At 41.5% G+C, this 20,416-nt stretch overlaps 1 protein-coding gene across 3 annotated transcripts in view; it reads left to right on the top strand.

Moving 5' to 3' along the window:
* Positions 1–20,416, top strand: part of DPP10 (dipeptidyl peptidase like 10) — a 992,794-nt gene that overhangs the window by 916,879 nt on the left and 55,499 nt on the right. For all 3 annotated transcript variants that reach the window (XM_053254262.1, XM_053254254.1, XM_053254272.1), the window contains exons 10-14: positions 1,113–1,210; positions 6,444–6,567; positions 8,306–8,344; positions 12,927–13,034; positions 19,670–19,761. In XM_053254262.1, coding sequence (XP_053110237.1) covers positions 1,113–1,210; positions 6,444–6,567; positions 8,306–8,344; positions 12,927–13,034; positions 19,670–19,761 — 461 coding nt within the window. The remainder of the gene's footprint in view (positions 1–1,112; positions 1,211–6,443; positions 6,568–8,305; positions 8,345–12,926; positions 13,035–19,669; positions 19,762–20,416) is intronic.

The raw sequence follows: 20,416 nt of genomic DNA, 5'->3' as shown, positions 1-20,416 counted from the left end.
AGCAGCATATTGGGCAGGCTTCCTCAAACTGCGGCCCTCCAGATGTTGCTGAACTACAACTCCTAGCATACCCAGCCACATAAAATTGTGTCTAGGGATGCTGGGAGTTGTAGTTCAGCAACATCTGGAGGGCCACAGTTTGGGGAAGCCTGATATTGGGCTTCAAAAAAGTGAAAACAACAACAACAAAACATTACTGAAGAAGGGTTTTTTTGGAAGGACACATCAAAAGCCCACTTTTCATAATGATAATGCTTGAATCTGTATCACAGAGGACTAGTTCTGTCCAAACTCCAAAACAAGAGTAAGAAAAGGATGTCTAGTAAAGGATTTTCTTTAATACTGTTTTCCTATATTTTATAACAATGCTGCTGCTGGTACTGCTGTGCCAGTATAATGAAAGATGCATGCCTGCTCATCATATAAATCCATGATTTAAATGTGAATTGCTTTTGCTTTGGCATGTAATGCACTCTGTCTTTCCTGCAGGAGTACATGTTCTCTTACATATGGTAGTACATGACCTCATACCAGAAGGAAAGGGTTGAATATGCCTATCTGTCATGACAGGTGTAGCTAGCTGATGAGGCTGTTCTAGTGAGCAGCCAAGCCTGGGCTTGGCTGTCCGTGAGAACTGCTGGGATCCACATGGATCTTGGCACTGCTCTGGCACCAAACCCAGCTTTCAAGCCTGGCTTTTAGCCAGGGTTAATGGAGTGAGTGCTCTGTTAACCAGGCTTTGAGATCTTGTGTCAGCATGGGTTGCTTGCAACCCGTGCTGACATAGAGATGGGTACCTAGAGCGCCCTTCCCCTGGGGGAATAGCTCAATGCACCACACTCATTGTGCAGTACATTCTGGGAGTCTCCCGGCCTCCGGAATGTCATGCCAATTGCCACGGTGGCAATTGTGTGCATGGTGCAGCTGGGACCAGTCTCAGATCATCTGTGGGGAAAGTAGCCTTAACTCTTCCTGCCCACCTGCACAATTGTGTGAAGGCTCCGATGTATTCCTAGCTATGTAATCAGTGTTTAATGATTTGATCCACACAGTTGCCATGGTTCTTCTATTTATACAGATGTTTATTGCATTATTATTTATTCTTTTCAAAGGCAGGCCAAGTGAATCCAACAGTAAAGCTATATGTAGTCAATCTGTATGGACTAACACATACGTTGGAACTCATGCCCCCAGACAGTTTTAAATCAAGGTAAGCAATCTGGAATCTGATGTTAACTTAAATGTATCCATATTTTCTGAAATTTAAAAACCCATGACTCCTCACATGCCAAAATTATATATAGCCAAATTAAATCTTGATTTAAGATCTCAGTATTACAACTGCTTTTGTTACTAGGTTTTATTGATTTCAGTGCAAACTATTCTATATTGCTTTGTAAAATTCTGCATGAATATTCTCCTGAAGTGAAAGATTTGTGCATGTAGCTGGAGGAATGAACAGGACTATCAAGATACTTTTAAATAATTATTTAAGATAATATTTTAAATAAATATTAATTCATGATGTTTTAACTTTTTATTCTGTGAAATTGTTTTAACTGTTTTTACTCTGTTTTATATTTAAATTGTGTACATCACCTAGGGATGCACATATCAGGCAGTATATAAATATAATATGATATGATATGATATGATATGATATGATATGATATGATAGATCACATCTGCGTTACAGGGCTTGCAACAGGTAATAGTCAATGCAGAAAATGAAAAATAAGCATAATCATTTGCTTGATTCTTGTCATCATTGACAAGATGATGACTTGCTAACTTGGCAAAATGCACCTTTTAACATGGTGATTCTTTTTATTTAGCAGGGGGAGAGTAACTGGCCCTATCCACCCCCAGCACAGTACCTCCAGTGACTGTGACTGCTGTGTATCTCATGTTTCTTTTTAGATTGTGAGCCCTTTTGGGGGACAGGGATCCATCTTATTTATTTGTTATTTCTATGTGTAAACTGCCCTGAGCCTTTTTTTGAAGGGCAGTATAGAAATCGAAATCATCATCATCATCGTCGTCGTCAGTTATTATACAACAGCCACTGGGGGAGATTGTGACATTTCCCCCCACTTGAGGATAGGGAGAATTATTAGTACACCCAAAACTTATATCCAGACTTGACAGTCTTTGTAACCTGTTCCTCACATTTGTATTCCAATAATATCTATACACTTTGACCACAAAATGTGGATAGTTTAACCTTCTTTTAAGCCACAAAGCCTTTCACAGATAGTGGTCCATTCTGTCTGGTTCTGAGTACCAGTTATTCCAATTATTTTGACCCATAAGTCAAGCATGAGCCCCTGACATTTCTACAAAGGGTGTATGCATAATAGATATTGGCTCATAGGCTATACAGACCTAACTGGACAATTATCTCATTCGTGGTCTGTGAAGGTTTACTAAAAATTTAATGAATTTACTGTACTTTATTTGGGTTGCAGAGGGTTTAAAAATCCATTCTGCTGCCACATCACAGAAGCCTGAAGAAGCATGTGCAGTCCTGGAAAAATCAATTTTAATTTTAATTTTACCTTTGAAAGCATAATGCCCTAGTTACATAAAATTGGATCTCCACTGCAGTATAACCCAAAAATATATTGAAAACATATTTAAAATACAATGCATGTGCTTCTCCCTTCTTATTTTTGTCCCCCCCTCTCTCTCACACACATTTCTCTATAGCATGCACCCTCCAAAAAAAAAGGTCCATAATCTTGAAATTGTAAAGTTGGTATTTCTGTCATTGCTCTTGCTCTGTGCTGCTGGGGTTTCAATGACCCAGTGTCATCCCTACAAGGCAAAAGAAGCATGGAAGGAAAACATGGCAGTAGCATTCTGATTAGGAATGATATCTACCAGAAAATGAGTAGGGAATAGTGACTGAGTTTTGTCAAGATATATGCCCATATTTCCACAACTAAGCTATTTAGCTAAAATGGACGCTCAAAGATTTCTTCCTTAGAATTGCCTACAAGGCTTCAAGATTGTAGGCTACAATCTTCAACAGCTAGTCAAATTAGACACTGGATTTAGTTTTGTCATGATGCCAGTTATGGCTTGTGGCAGCTCTAAAGGAGTTGTATACTAAGGTTTGCTTCCTCTGGAGAAGTTTTCTTTCAGAGCAAAGAAAGCTTAGGATACAACCAAAGGTAATTACTAACCCCAAACCTATCCTGGAGATGACCATGAAAGCTGATCAAGTCCAAGATTAAACATCAGTTCAACCATAGGCTCATTAGATGGCCTTAGATAAGGCACATTCTTCAAGCCTAAGGGTAGATTCACATGATTGCCATCAAGTCACTTCAGTTCCCAGCAAGTGTGCACTCCCAGTGGGTATGACATCTGAACCAGTCCAAGTTTGGTTCCTGGCCTAATTCCTGAGATTTACACAGCATTCACTCAATGTTCATCATTTTTAATGACCTGAAAACAATGGTACATATGCTGGTAACCTCTGGCTGGATTACTGCAATGTGATTTATGTGGGGCTGCCTTTATACATAGTCCGGAAACTGCAGTTATTCCAGAATGCGGCAGCCTGGTTGGTCTCTGGGTCATCTAGGATAAACCATATTACTCCTGTGTTGAAAGAACTAAACTGGCTGCCGATACGTTTCTGGGCAAAATACAAGGTGCTGGTTATTTCCTATAAAGCCCTAAACAGCTTATGCCCTGGGTAATTGTCTCTTTCACCATGAGCCCGCCGCCAGTTAAGATCACCTGGAGAGGTTCGTCTGTGGTTTCTGCAAACTCATCTAGCAGCTACTTGGGAACGGGCCTTCTCCATTGCTTCCACTTGACTTTGGAATGCGCTGTTGAAATAAGAGCCTCCCCATCTTGGCAACTTTTTAAAAGGCACTGAAGACACCTTTATTCACCCAGGTTTTTAATTAGATTCATAGTTGTCATATTTTTAATGTTGGGTTTTAAATGATTTTAATGTTAATGATTTTAATTGTAAACTGCCCAGAGATGCAAGTTCTGGGCAATATAGAATATGTTAAATAAATCACTATTCTCTATACATCCTTCAAATGTAGGTTGCAAGTGGGTGGAGAATCTTGGGATAATGTTGTGTAAATCTCAGGAATCCAGCATGGGAACTAGATGTGGACACGTTCAGATGTCATGCCTGCTTGGAGCATTTGCTTGCTGAGAACTGGAAATTCCTGTCTTATTGACATGGTTGTGATCGTGTGAAGTCGATTAATTCTTCAGCTAAGTCGTACTTCTCCATTGCTATGACTTACAGTACTTCAAAGCATTATTGTGTGAATGAGTGCTAATCACTTTGTACTCTAAGTATTATAACAATTATAATGATGATGCTTAAGAATAAGACTGTTGTAATTCAAGTGTAAGCCATCACACAAGGTTAATTTAAACTATTCTATATGTATATGTGTGCTTTCAGAGTAATAATGCAAATCCCCCTTCTTTGTTCAGCTTTCTGTCTCTGTTGACTTTCCTAAGCACTTATCAGAGCAGTCAGTAAGATAATGCTTATAACCGCTTCTGTAGAATCCCCCAAATTCACAAATAAGAAAGAGGATCATACATATGTCAAATTATAATAATAAATGTATTGGAAAGCTGGTAATGTCACGAATTTCGACAACCTGATTACAAGGAAAGAAAAACATAATTATTTCAACAGATTATGTCTCCTAGAAGGATGACTTTTAGAAGTTTATTGCTATGAAGATAAGAGTGCTAGAATGTGTAGCAAATTCTTCCTAAATGCCACAGATGTAAGGGTACATTCAAATGTGTTAAATTCTATATAGCACCTATTTCTCCCTTTTTATTCTTACTGTGATTGATTATTCCTTCAAATTGGGCACCCTAGATGTGTGTGTAAATTGAGTTTAGTAAACAATAATGACCATTTCATCTAATCAGTATTAGGAGCCCCTGGTGGTGCAGTGGTAAAACTGCCACCCTGTAACCAGAAGGTTACAAGTTCGATCCTGACCAGGGGCTCAAGGTTGACTCAGCCTTCCATCCTTCCGAGGTCAGTAAAATGCAGAGGCGTAACTATAGGGGGGCAGGGGGGGCACGTGCCCCGGGCGCCATCTTTTCTGGTCACATGGGGGGGCGCCGACATGACAAAAAATTTATTTATTTATTTATTTATGTTAATACAGATGTTTCCTGCTCAGTGCAGCAGCGCTGCAGCAGTCAAAGGAGCGCGTAGGCAGCCCATCCCCCACAAGCGTCCCTTCTGCGCCACCTGCGCCCCCCCCCATTGCTTTGCTGGTGCCTGGCGGCCAGTCAGTGGCCTGGCTTGGCGGTGGCAGCGGGCGCTTGTGAGGAAAAACCTAAGTATAATGTAGTATGTTGTGGCGCGGGGGGGGCGCGGGGGGCGCCATTTCAGTGCTTGCCCCGGGCGCCATTTCCCCTAGTTACGCCTCTGGTAAAATGAGTACCCAGAATGTTGGGGGCAATATGCTAAATCATTGTAAACCACTTAGAGAGCTTCCAGCTATAGAGCGGTATATAAATGTAAGTGCTATTGCTATTAATTAACCAGGTTCTAGGATCCTCATGGTTAAATGACAAAATGAAATCAAAGCTGCAGCCACTGACTCCTGGGTATTGCTACTTAAACTGATAAGATTTTGCCCCTTTCAAGGGCTTTAGAATCACTGCCTCAGTTCCTAGCATAGTTTGAGCTGCAATTCTGAACACTAACTGAGCTGGATTGTGATAGCTGAAAGCTGCCTGTCAACTGCCATGAGCAGTATGCTGAACTATGTATGGCAAGCATCCTAGTCATGACAGATTGCAGTACATCTTCTTAGTAACAGCTGCAGCATGACAATCTTTAGAAGGCTTGTAGAAAAAGAGGGAATTGTCTGTTCCATTGATAAAAAATCATGTGTAGGATTCCCTTATTTAGCTAAGCAAGTTTGAAGACAGACAATTTGGTAATACTTCTTGGTAATACAACTTCTTTCCCCCCTCCCTGTCATGGAAACAACTAGCTGTGCTGCTTTGTCTGCTTCCGGTCCTGCACAGAGCACATGCAGAAATGATGGTGGGGTTTTAAATTCGTCCTGGCAACTTCATAGCACTGAAAACACTTGTTTCTACAGTTGCAAAGTTTGTTAACCTGGCAAAACATAAAGAGCAAGTTAATAGCAGCACCTGGTATTCAAGTTAATGGTTTCATTAACATGAAATAGTGGAGCTGGTTTTCACATTAATTTGAATATGTTAAAATCACCACTGGATTTTTGAATAATTTTACCATGTCATTTAAATCATGAAATCCTTCAGGATGCTGAGTGGAATAATGAAGCAATGTTCCATTATTGATGCTGGTGGAATAATGGAGCAATGTTCTTTAATGCAGTGTCCACAGTATGAATAATGTAACGGCTGTATTTTAAAATGTATCTCTACCACAGAGAATATTACATTATGATGGTGAAGTGGGTCAGCAATACTAAGACTGTCGTGCGGTGGTTGAACAGACCTCAAAACCTATCCATCCTTACAGTGTGTGAGACGACAACTGGTGCTTGTAGCATGGTATGCAATTATTTGTTGCTTTCCAAGCATACAGTAAAAAAAAAATTATCTTTTTGTACTAAGAACATAATTTGGGATTTAATTTAGGTCTTGAAATATTACTGTTATTCAAGAGGTGATCTCTGAAAGTACCTGTGAGTAGGGATGTGCACAAAACCAGTTTGCCTGGTTTGGTTCGAATTCAAACTGGGAGGGGGAGGTTCAGTTTTGGTTTTGCTCGAAACCCCCCGGTTCGTTCGAATCAAACCGGTTTGAATCACCCCCCCCCCAGTTCAGTTTGAATTCAAACTGGCAGCTCAGACCTAATGACTGGTTTGATTTGAATTCAAACCATCGAACCGAACCGGTTCGAATTCAAACCAGTTCAAATTCAAACCAGTTTGCACTTCCCTATCTGTGAGGTGGACACATTATGGAATCCATTCTTTTGAATTGGCTACACACACACAAACAGAGGTGGTCCAAGGTTATTGTGGTGCCTGAGGCAAGGTACAAAATGCAGCCTTGCCCCACAACCGAGCCCCCTTTGAAAACTGACCCTTGTGAGCTTTGAAACTGGCATGCGGGCAGGGAGGACAGAAGATTGCCAGGTCTTCTTCTCTTCTCTGCTTCTTGCTTTGCAAGAGTGTGATGAGAGGTGGCAAGGGTTTGATCAGTCACAAAGATCTGCTCTGATGTCATCTTGCCACCCTGCTGGAGTCCCACAGATTTGCCATTTCAGGTGATTGCTCCACTTCACCTTATGAAAGGATTGCCCCCTGCACCTCTGAAAGGATTACCCCTTCATTATGCTTTCATTATATTTTAAACACGGAAGGTAATGATAACATGAGAATGGGTGGCTGACTGTGTGTTGAACAAGAATGAGTTCCCAATCTCAATACAGTGAGGAAGCAGGTTGAATTCTCAGTAGGATTTGCAGCAGCACTATGCAATGCAAGCACAAACTGCAGCAGTAAGTGGTCCTTTTAATCACAGTCTAGGCTCTAGCAATGTTGGTAACCTCAAGAGTATTATTTTTGAACAAATTTACTGGAAGTGTGTTATTTGTGTCTAAACAACATATTTTCACCTCTGAAAGTAAGGTCAGGAAATAAAAAATTAGGCAGCAGTTCTTCCAGCTCCAGCCTCACAAATATAAAAGGCAATTAAAAGTAAGTTTTAGAAACATTATTCAGGCATATGCACATACACATTTTTTTCTACAGTGGAAATTCTACTAATATAAATATTTTGATAATGTATAACTTTTACCCCAAAAGGACCATAGCATAGATCTTTTAATTGTGAAACTCTTGTTTAATTAATAAAATTACACATTATTTTTATAAAGGTACAGAGATGTACTGTCTTAGAAAGGCACATTAAAATGACAGACATTTAAAAATATGTTCACTTCGAAACAAATGACTCAGATTTTTTTAAAAACCCTTCTTTCTCTCGCTCTCCATGTTTAGGTGTTGAACAACCTAAACATTTCTAGTAGCTAGATGATGGCTAATGACAAAACTCTCCAAATTTTCAGCTAATTTAAAACTTTCAGAAGACATGATAGCTAATCTTATCGGATTTGTTAGAATTAGTAGATTAAATGGCCTATGTTCTATGAACTTCAAAATGCAACCTGCTTTTATTCCTGGTTTTAGCCATTTTAAGCATGAGAAAAAAGAATTGCATGCCCTGATTATAGCTGAGCACTAAATTTGTATGTGTTTTATAACTGTAATTTTCTTTCTAGAAATATGACTGTTCATCTGAAGTATGGCTTTCAAAACAGGTACTGTATTAATTTTATGGAATAGGAAACATGTTACTTTTTTTACATTAATCAAATTAAATTTACATTTTAAATAAAACAATGTTTAAGATATTACTCTCCTTAATAATGCAAGGTAAATTTAAAAGACTGAAACATTTAAAGTACATTCCATGTAGGGGAATGGAAATATCACAAAGCTGGTGCTACATTGGACTCGTAAGAATATTGCAATGGCATCTCAAGCAGATATTCTAGCACAGGTGCTAGGATGAAATGCCAGGTGTATTCAGCTGTCTGATCCCAATAACCTTTAATGAATTGGAAAAGTATTCATGTAGCTTTTCACATGTATAATGATGCAGAAAGAGATTTCCAACACATGGTTTCATTTTCAAAGCATGAAACAAAAAACAAGTCCCAGGAAATTTGGTACTGGAATGGCTGATCATAAAATTCTAAATACACATGTGGATGGCAGATACATTTGCATCTGGCAAAGTAAGCTGTTGGCTCCAGTCAACATAACATAATAAATGTGTTAGTCCCACAAGGTGCCACAAGACTCTTTGCTGTTTTCATAGTAGCCACTTCCTTTTTGTTTGTTTTCTCGCTTGATTTGAACTAAGAATCAATTTCCAAGATCCGATGCTTGAATCTTATTTCAGTGTCATCCTCAAATTTTTCAACAAGTACTTGTTATAAAGCTGAAATTGACTGTGTGTGTGTGTGTGTGTGTGTGTGTGTGTGTAATATAGCATATAAATATATGTGTTATATTACAAAAAGATTAGTGACAACAGAAATAAACATTTAGTTGACCGTTTTGGCTTATGCCTTCATCATCAACAGATGGATTTTTTTTAAAGGTTGTGTGAGCACATATAGCTCCCCAGGTAGCAGTTAAGAATGCTGTGTTTGCAGAGTTCTAGAACAGGTGACAAGGAGAGAATGATTGACAGATTTTGCTGACGGATATTAGATAGTTTATGTAAATTCAGTCCATGAGGTATAAGAGTCTTGAGTCCATAGATCCAAAAAATGTCTCATTTGTCCAGCATATCACAATGTGTATGCCACACAATAGAAAATATTTCCATATCAGTGAGACTAAGGTTGCCTGAACGGAAAAATCTTGAACAGGTTGTTACAATTTCTTTGTTGAGATGGCAGATTTGTAGTTTTTGAAACATATCTTCAAGTCTGAAGATATTTTACCCACATATTGCATGTGTCAGACTAGATGTTTGCACTCTATACATAAGCCAAAGCAGTGGAAGTACAGGTGAGGTTATGTCTTATGTAACAGACCCTCTTGGTAATGGTACTACTAAAGTCAATGGTATCCCTTAGGAAAGTGTGAGTAATGCAGCGGCTGGATTGACAGTGATGTGATCCTGGGTTGCTGCATGTTGGATTGAGGACTGCTCTCACCAATAATCATTCTCTGCAGATTAGGCGTTTATGGAAAGCAATTCAGGGAGGGCTACTGATTACTTTTTCCAGTCATTCAGAATGTGCTATCAAGGTGGATTACTTTTACTGCTTGTTAATAGTTTTTCAAGGCAGGATGAAAGTTTACAACAAAAAGGATCCTTTTTTCATTGAGCATATTAGATTTACTTGTGTAGAGGAGAATTTCTCTTGATAAGGCTGTTGTGATTTTGGAATCTGTCACATGAGGAGGATATTACATTTTAAAAGATGTTCTTTAAGTTCCCTGATTCTTTTGAGAAATTTTAAATCTTTATTGCAAATGTATTTAATTCTAAGTCCCACTTAATATACGATATTTAATTGATGGGTTTTGGGAGGCAAGATTTATAGTTAAAGTATAGATGGTCATCAGTTGATTCACTGTATAAATCTGTCACTATCTTACTTTGTTCTTTTTTAAGTAGAACATTTTTTAAAAAGGAGTTTGTGGATTTTCCATGGTGTTGTTGCTGGTGAATTTGATTGATGGATTAATACTTTTGATGTAGTTAGTAAACGCTTCCAGATTTTCTTTCCCCTTAATCCAGATCACAAAAATGTCATCAATGTCATATCACCATTCTGGAGGTTCATATGTTATTAATATCTGTATCTATATCTGTTAACATGATACTAAAATTCCCACAGATTCTCAGGGGAGCTTCAGTCAAAATCACCATTACGTTTTACTGGTTCCATATGTTTATATATATAATTGTAGGTAGGTAGGTAGGTAGGTAGGTAAGTAAGTAAGTAGGTAGATATTCCAAATTGATTTCTCTTTTAGGTTAACTCGGCTAAATGTTGTTTCTATTTCAAATACAAGAAAACCTCCAAAATAAGATGTGTCAGGAAACTACTGATAATTCTATGCAACCTTTATATACAAAAATTGCTATTTTGATAGGTTGAATGTTTGTTGGGAGCCAAAAGTTTTCTTGTGTGAGTAGAAAGTAGTTCTCCTTACAAGATGGTTCCCCCTATTTTCACTGATTCTCTCATACTGTTCTGGAGAGGACCCTAACCCTTGAACAACCTTTCAAGGGCTGCAGGTGATTGGAGTACAAAGCAGGTGAAGGAAAACACTGTCATGTGTCTTATGATCCAAACCATTAGATTATACAAGGTGCAGCATGAATGAAATGATGATCTTGGATGAAAATGAAATTTTCGTGATCATTTTTCTTGGATAAAAATGAAATTCAGAGGACATAGGAGGTGAGGCATCATTCATTGCAGAAAGTTCTGACTGAAGACTTTCAGTGGCACCTAGGCATTTTAGGAGCCCAGACCTAAAGGGCTTTGGAGGCCCCACTCCCCATACGAGGCCCCCTTCCCCCTGCCACCCCTTGGGCCACCCCCACCCCACTTTTGGCCTGTTCTTTTGGCCACTTTTTCCACTGGCCTGCACTTCGCATGGCATGCCCTCCAGTCTCCTTTCCCCAGGGGCCTCCAAATATCCTGGGGGAACCTCCCTGCAGCCCCACACCCACCTCACCGCACCAATATCTTTTTTGTGTGCCATGAAGTGGGGGCTGAGAGCCTCAGTCAGATGGGCCTCTGTGGTGGTGGCGGCAGCGGCAGCTAAGCCATTGGTCCTGGCCTAGGCCTGGCTGGAAGCCTGAGCAGGCAAGCCGCTTCCACACACCTGCACAGTGCAAGTCATGAGTGCTGCAAGCCCCTGACCATTGGCTTAGATGCTGCCATGGAGGTCCATTCGGCTGAGGCTCTGTCCCCATCCTGGGCCATGCTGCATGCACATGGCACACAAAAAAGAGATCAGCACGGTGGAAGTGGGGTGCAAAGAAGCTGCCCCGGACATTTGGAGGTGCTGAGGGTAAGAGCACCTGAGGGTAAGAGCACCTGAGGACCAGACTTCATCCTGGAAGTCCAGTACAATGAGTGCCACTGCAGACCTTTGACAAGTTTTCTTAGAAGATAGTCAGTAGGACTAACTAGGCTGTTCACATGATTGCTAAGTGTCCTACCCATCATTGGGAGCTGTGCATACTCCAACTTTTGATCATCTGTTAGTAAACAATTAGGGGAGAATGATCACCTGTGAGACCAGCAGAGGTGCATCTAGGTAATTTTGGAGCCTGGAGCTAAAAGCCTTTGGAGCTCCCCCTCCCCCCACTGCAAGTTAACCATCATTTTTTTAACACATAGGGTTTTGAGGGCACAAACCATACCACCTAGGATAGGCTAAAGAGGATTTGGGGGGCCCCAGGCGGTATGGAGGCCCTGGACCCCAAGTTTGGGGTAAGAGCACCTCTGGAGCTGGAAGCTGGATAGAGTAGCACCTTCCTAATCAGCACTTGTACCCAACATTTTAATGAGGTAGGAGGGAAAGCTGTCTTGCCCAGCTTCTAACAGATGATCACTCTGCTCCCCTACTACTTATTTGTTTCCTGACAGATTATCAAAAATCTGGAGTGTACTTAACTCCTGAAGCTGGATAGGATGCTTGTCCTACCCTTTCAGCGATTGTGTGAACAGCCCTACTTTTTTCTAGCCATGGATGGCTTAACATGATTGCCTGTATGTACTTAAAATGTAGGTACAAGAGGAACCGGAAATGCAGGGGAGTATGAGATCCTAACAGGCATTATGTCTGAACCTGTCTACTTCCAGTTCCTGATGCTGATTACCCACTTCCACCTTGGATTTTACCAATGTTGTCTAGCTAACTTCAACTCCTGGTTTCAAGTGGGTGTGAGAAGCTGGTAAAATCTAAGCTGGAAGTGGGTAACTGGGATTGGGATCTGGAGGTGGGCTGGTTCAGATGCCATGCTTGTTGGGAGCACGTGCTGTGCACTTTGGCAACTCTGGTTCCTCTCATACCTACTTTGTAAATATAGACAGGCAGTCATGTAAAGCCTCCCTTTGTTTAATATTGTAGTTGCTTTGCAAAATCTGCTTCAACAAACTCTGAAGCTTTATAAGGAAAGCACTGAATATCCTTTTTGATTATATTGATTTCTTGCCTAAGTTTGTGATTTTTACTCAAAATGTTATTTTTCTTCAATAGTCTGACAATGTCTACCTTCACTAATAACAATGCTAGGCTCCATGAAGTAGAGTTTAATGGAAAATGTCAGAAAGCTATTCTATTTCATCTTTATAGAATGAAGAGCCAGTTTTTTCTAAAGATGGCAGCAAGTTCTTTATGACAGTTCCTGTTAAACAAGGTGGCCGTGGTGAATTTCACCATATTGCCATGTTTAATGTTCGGGTAAGTTTATTTTCTGAAGTCTGTAAACAAATGAAACATTTGGGTTGTAACTACTGAATCTGTAACTATTTGGTTGGATCCAGCCATATGGCAACTTAAGTCTGCTCATGTTTTCCCACTCCTTCTTCCCACAGCAACCTCTGTACCCCTTCAAAAGTTGAAGACTCTCTGTAAGATGGTAGGATGGGGTGCAGGGGGCTAAAGGGAGAGAGGGAATCAGTGGACAGCACCCAGACTAAGTTAGTCATTACTAAGTCCAGTTGAAAGTGGTGGGCCTAAAGATAGTCATGAATAACTTGTCTCATTGATTTTGTTATGACTAGCAGTCTGGATGCTGCCCACTGAAAATTGGAGAAGTATTCATTGAATTCAGTTAAATACATTGTGTTTGTCAATCTTCCCACAATTACTTGAGAAGCAAGAGCAAGAGCTTCAGCATTTTTTTACTCCCAACACAACCAGAGGAAGAGGCGGCTCAAAACGTTCATTTCAACTTTGACATGATCAGAAAGGAAGGGAAGTGAGCTCAGAGGCAGTGCGCACATTTCAGATACTTGCCTCTGAGTTCTCCTCATGCCCTGCCACCAGCAGTCATGTCAGGAACTAAGAGAAACTGAGCGAAAGAGTGTGCCATGAGTCAAACTTAATCCTTCTCCGTGGTCACTTTGGGGGGAAAGAGCAGGTTGAAGGAAGTGACTATTAGAGAAATGCAATATTCTTTTTCAGTTTCAGAATTTCATTTGTTTTTGCATATTGTCAGACTCCCAGGGGAAGGGGTGGGCTCCTAGTCCTCCTTGGACTCCAGAATGATTGTGTCAGTACCACAAAAAGGCCATCCTCAGGAACAGCCAGGGGAGAAAGTTTGTCACTTGAGTCTTCCTCCTGGCTTGCTGCATTCAGCCAGTTCCCTCTTCTGGAGAACTCCTGGCTCCCATACTCAGAAGCAGCTCCTCATCATCAGCTGCCTTGTCTTTAAATACACCAGTGCAGAGCTGATGGTGCTTAAAGCCTACTTCCAGCCCCGCCCCCTTCCTGACCTTGCGTCCTGTTTCCTGCCACACCCAACCTAGCTGTCTCCCTGGGGCTGTTTCCTGCAGCTTGCCCTGCCCTGCTCTCTCAACCCCACTGGGCTCTGACCAGCCTGGACCCTTCTCACCCCTACTGCCTCCTTAAGGGAACAAAAGCCCCACAGGAGGGATGCCACGCCGTTCTCCAGACTGCACAGGGCCACCCAAGCAACCAGGTAACATGGCATCCCAATACATATAAAAATCTTAATTCACTTAGTCAAGTAATCAAGATGGACGCTAAAATGATGTTTCTATAGTCAGTCATTGGCTACATTTACATGTAATGCAGAACAGGAGCGTAGGTTACTGGACTGTCACATCCCAAAGCAGGCCTGGTCCCCAGAACATCAGTTCCATTCAGAGAGTGACCCAAGGTTCTGCTCTATGAACTGTTCGTACTCTTGGATTGTAGTCAGTTTCTCCATTCCAACCCAAGGTTTTATGCAACATGTGTTAGGTGCAAGTGCAGAAATGCAGGCTGCATTAACTCCAGCCTCAACCTGGCTCTCATTGGCTATGCGGGCTGTCCTTCATGAAAGAAGGAAGCCCGCACAGCCAATTCCCTCCTCTCTGCAGTCAGAGAGACTGCAGAGAGGGAGCTCTCTATTACAGGTATGTCCAAATTTGGACAAGAGAGTGGAGGTGGTGGGGAACCGACCTATGGGTCCCTTGGACCCATGGTTCTCCGTTACATACGTATGTGGCCATCATAAAGAAATACTAGATACATTTGCAGTCAGCTAATTAAGGGATACACATCCACAATTATGCTCTCCACATCCAACTTTTTGTTTAGGTTGATAGAGTTGCTGGCTGACATTCCCCTCAGTACTAGGACAATTGAAGAAACCCTGCATGGACACACAGAGGTTGGAAACTAGCTGTGCTGCTTCCTTCTTCTGCAGTCCAGCAGCAGTGGGAGGGGAAAGGGGACCATTTCCCCTGATCTCTTTTACCTCCTAAAAGACTATTCACTAGCAAGCGCTGTGCTATTCTGGATGTTAGTCGTAATCTTCCTTCCAATTCTAGGATGAAAGATACAAATTGTTGTCTGGTTCAAAATCAATAGAGTCAGTTGCCCACATGGAAAGAACTACACAGTTGTGTTTTATGATTACAAATTTTCAGAGCCCAACGTCATGAGAAAATTTGGAAAGGTAATAAACGTTAAGGAAACTGGCATGACCAGTTCTAATTACAATGAGGAAAAGTACATGTACTTGTAGATAGATCCGACTGACTTCAGTCTTGAATAGCCTGCTCTTGCCCCCTCGAAGCCCATCAAGTTATTTAAATTTACAAAGAAAAAACTTGTACTCACAATCACAGACATGCAGAAGATAACTAATATTTTATGCTGACTGTTTAAAAATGTGCTTTGTTGGATCAAATCCAGACTTACATTACTCAACATTCTTTGCAAAAATCCAAGCAACTATCAGGTTGCAGTTGGTCCATCACACATTATCCAGTTATCCAGTGGTCAGCTTGTAGACCACAGTGTGCTTTCTGCCTACTCTTGCTGTAGACTACAGCTACAATCCCAAACTCTGTGGAAGCATCTAACAATACTCACTTGAACTTTATGTTTGTGGCCTCTGCACACTTGATGTTTATGTATGGAATATAGTGTGCACAGAATACATCCTCCCTCTGGGTTTTTAAGAAACAACTGAAAAACCCCACTGCCTTTTTAAAGAGGCTTTTTAGGTTTTATTCTTTGTTCTAGCAAGTTTTTAATCTTTGTAGCTGATTTTAACTGGGTCCACCTTTCAACTGAATTTTATTAATTCTGTATTGTTCTATCTATTTGATTGTCTTTGTGAGATCAACTGAGTAGTACCGAGTAGTAATATTTTAAACAAACAAACAAGCATGCAAACACCCCCCCCCCGAAAGGTCATATGCCTAATGTGGGTCTTTTTAAATGAGCAGATTGTTCATTTGAAAGTATTGGTTGACATTCAGCACAGCATAACACGGGCAATGCCAATCCACCTGGACTGCTGTAGACTCACAGTGAAGTACCAGACTTGCACTTTTGCTGAAGAGCACAAGTAGGATATACTTCAAGTAGTGCACTTGCACTCCACAAGCACTCATTAGATAGGAAACATGTTGCTTGTTCACCATCAGCAATGTGTTTCTTATCTAACTAGCCGTGGAGGAACAGCCTCTATTCCTCCTAACAAGAAAATTTACTTTTAGGAAAATAGGTTGAATTACTTTTGCAGCAAAAACAAACAAATTCAGAACAGTTATTAACAGAGCAGGTCAGGGAAAATAAAAACTAGAAAATTGCATCTACTACCTGACTCTCTACTGGTCCCTACTCAGACTCCTCTGTGCTTTCTTGTTAGCTTCTGGCTTGCTGGGTAGTAGGGGTGTGCATTTTGGAATTTTCTCATCTCCATTCAGATCTGAATCGAAACACCCCCATTTTGTTTTGTACCCGAATTTTCTGAATCCGAATCACCCGTTTCATTTTGTAGCTGAATTTTCTGAATCCAAATCTGAATCAATTCAGATCAGAAAAGAGTGTCCAAGGGCAAAATGAGTAGGGGGAATGGTAGTGCCCAATGGGTGGAAGCTATCACCCAAATTTCAGAGGAATTGGGCAAAGGGCTGATTTTGTGAATTTATTAAGTTTATGCATCTTTACAATTTCCCCCATGTTAAAAGAGGGTCCAGGGCCAAATGAGTGGGGCTGGGTGGTAGTTCCCAATGGGTGGAAGCTACCAACCAAATTTCAAAAGAATTGGGCAACGGGCTAATTTTTTGTGAATTTCTGAAGTTTACGCATCTTTAAGAATTTCCCCATAGCGAATAATGAGGATTGCAGCAAATGTATTGCTTCACATCAAGAGGAAAGGGGTGTCCCAGAGTGGAGTGTGGTGGGTGGTAGTGCCCAATGGGGGCAAGAGAGCTACCAGAATTATTCCAAAGGAATTGGGCAAAGGGCTCATTTTTTGTGATTTGTTGAAGAGAAGTCTTTAAGATTTCTCCCATAGGGAATAATGGAGGTTTCAGCAGCCCCATAACTCCACCTGGGGAGTACTGGGGTTGCCAAGGGCGAGTGGTGGTGTAGTGCACATAGGGTACCAACCACCCAGCAACCCATGGGTTAGCAACCCATGGGGGTGGTTGGCACCCTATGTGTACTACACCACCACTCACCCTGGGTGACCCTGGTGCCCCCTAGTGGAGTTATGGGGCTGTTGAAACCGCCATTATTCCCTATGGGGAAAAATCTTAAAGATGCGTAAACTTCAGAAATTCACCAAAAACCAGCCCTTTGCCCAATTCCTTTGAAATAATTTTGGTCGCTTCCTTGCTCCCATTAGGCACTACCATCCACCACACTCTACTCTGGCCACCCCTTTCCCCTCAACGTGAAGCAATACATTTGCTGAAACCACCATTATTCCCTATGGGGGAAAACCTGAAAGACGTGTAAACTTCAACAAATCACAAATAACCAGCCCTTTGCCCAGTTCCTTTGGAATCTGGGTGGTGGCAGCCTGGCGGGCACCCATTGGAGCACTACCAACCAACCCACTCTTCTGCCCCTGAATCCATTCCCTGGCTGGCATGCAGTAGCCATAGCAGGCTGGCAGGCTGGGCTCAGGCTGGCAACAAGGCAGGCATAGGCAATGGCATGGCATCATCATGGCAACTTGAGGCATGCAATGCTGCAATCTCTCTCTCTCTCTCTCTCTTCAATGAGGCAAAAAGGCAGAATGGCGAATGAGTAACTTGTTGAATGAACTGAAAATCCCTCCTTGAACTTCCCCACCCTTGCCCCTTCTTCGACCCTTCCCCTGGCCAAAGTGGGGTCAGTAAAGAGTGGCAATGTGGGGTCAGTAAAGAGTGGCAAGAGGCAGAAGAGCCAATGGGGAACAAGGAGGGAATCGTTAGCAGGTCAGTCCGTGCTTTAGATCACTGATCGGAAGGCTGGAAGGGCGGAAAATTCAAAGAGATGTCAAACACAAAATGGAGACTGACTCAGAGATTGCCACAAAATGGAGGTCTGAAACAACAAAACGTTTTGTAGCTGAAACAGGGATGTTTTGTTTTGTGTACAAAACTTTCAGAACTGGAAAATGGGTATTTCGTTTTATCTACAAAACACCCAAAATGGGCTGCTTTGGGTACAAAATGTTTTGTATCTGAAACGTTTCACACATCCCTGCTGGGTAGTTCTGATTAGAGCACAGGTCTGGGGCTCAATATAGCCTGGCTCTTCTTTTTCTTCTTGTGATTCCAGTTGGGTTTCTCCCTCCAGCAGACTGACGTCCAGGACTCTCTGAGGCTGTTCACATGAGCAGTGTGAAGAGCCTAAAGGGGGGTTGACCCGGTCTCCCCACAGACAATCAGTCGTCTCTGGGTGGCCAGATCAGCCACTCAGACAATTACTGGCTCCATAATGTTGCCAGTGTGAGCGGCAGGGTTTGGAGGCATCCCGGTCCCCAGAAGTCCCTGAATGCACTGTGTGAGTGTGCAGTGCCTTCTGGGGAGCCTCCTGATGCCAGGAAGCTTGTTGTAGCCTCCTCATCAGGAGGCTACTTGTGAGTCGGTGCAGTGTGAAGCCTTGTCGTAATGATATACAATCACTTAACCCGCTTTTTGGGCCCCCTTGCACCCAAAACCTGGGTTAAAAGGTGAGCTTCGCTAGCCTGATTATAGCCACATGAGTACAGCCTTATTGTCGTCTTCAACCTTCAGCTCTGACTCTTTCCAACAGATGTCACTTCTCTAGCTTCGAAATTCTCTTCTGCCTTCGACAACCTCCAGCTCTGACTTCCTCCAGTAGACTCTCTTGACTTCTCCTTCCAGAACTCTGACTCTTAGACTCCTTAGTTCTCTCTCCAGCAGGCTCTTGACTTCTCCATCTTCCAGGTCTCTGTCTCTCAGGACTCTCTCTCAGGACTCTGTTTACTTCACTAACATCCCTCTCAAAACACTCCCAGTTTATAGTTTCTCTGGCCCAACAACCCATCCAATTACACGTAGACCAAACAAAAATTCCCTCCATTTCTTGAAATCTCCTTGTCCTCCAAAAACCAACTGTCAAAATGCTAAACCAAAAGTGAAACTATAGAAAACCAAGAATGAACTTTTGACCCTGCCAGCCTTCTAAATTCACAGAGATTTGCAAGCACATAAATCCTATTTACAATACTGCAGAGCTTTTCTGAATATAACACATTTCATTTATCAGAGCTTATTTACAAGAAGAGGTTTGGGTATATTAATACATGATACAATACAGGTGTTTATTTACAGAAACTCAAGAGGTCTAGTTCTTATTCCTTCATACTAGTACTTTCAGTGCTACTTGAAGTATTTGTGCATTTGCAAATTTTGATCTTGCCCAAAAGTTCTGGCAATACCGCTGGCACTTCACTGCAAGCCCAAATCAGCATAGGTGAATTAGCACCAACCATGTTATGCTGCAGTGGATGTCAGCCATTATAATCGCCAATCACATGTACAAGCAATTCCACGATAATGGAAAACCATAGGAAATAATGTTTCTGTTTTAAAAAAATTTCTTTCCTGCAGTCTAAGAGTGACCAATTTGATATACGACATCTGACTTCTGGAAACTGGGAAGTTATCAAAATCTTGGCATATGATGAAAATACGCAAAAGATGTGAGCATTGTTTTTCTTTGTCTGTTCAGGTAAAATACCTGTGTGTTATTAAGATAGAATCCATTTTACTGAAAACAGCATTAACATTAAGTTAACCATATTTGTTTCACTTGCAGGCACTAAAATAAGCTTTATGCATTAGTGCAAAGAGAAGCTTCATTTATTCCATCTCCCAGTGTACTGTAAAAACTTTTTAAAGGTAACAAGCAAGAAGAGACTATGACATCTTCCTTCTCATTTCATTGACTTAAATAAAAGTATTGTCAGTATAAATAATTAAGAAATCATTGTCAAGCTTTCCAAGGATTTCTCAGATGACTTGTGATATGTGACTTATAGGAACGAAACCACTTTGGTCACCCTGGTGATGATCTACACCAGAAACTAGACAGGGAATTCTACTGAACTTCTCAGGGACTCCCTCTTCCATCAGCCATGGTTTACTTCTGGCCTGTCTCTCCAAGTTGGGGCTGCATGGCTTAGTTTGGGACTAGTTCCGTTCCTACTTGGAGCGTCTGGTCCAGAAAGTATTCTTGAGGGACTGATGTTCAGTTCCATGGACATTGGCCTGTGGGGTCCCACCGGGATTGATTGTGTCCCTCTTGTTTAACATCAGTATGAAACTGCTGGGGGAAAATCTAATAATAGATTTTGC

The sequence above is a fragment of the Hemicordylus capensis genome, chromosome 1 (genome assembly GCF_027244095.1).
Source record: "Hemicordylus capensis ecotype Gifberg chromosome 1, rHemCap1.1.pri, whole genome shotgun sequence".
Lineage (NCBI taxonomy): Eukaryota > Metazoa > Chordata > Lepidosauria > Squamata > Cordylidae > Hemicordylus > Hemicordylus capensis.
This window is presented reverse-complemented; position numbering and strand designations above follow the sequence as displayed.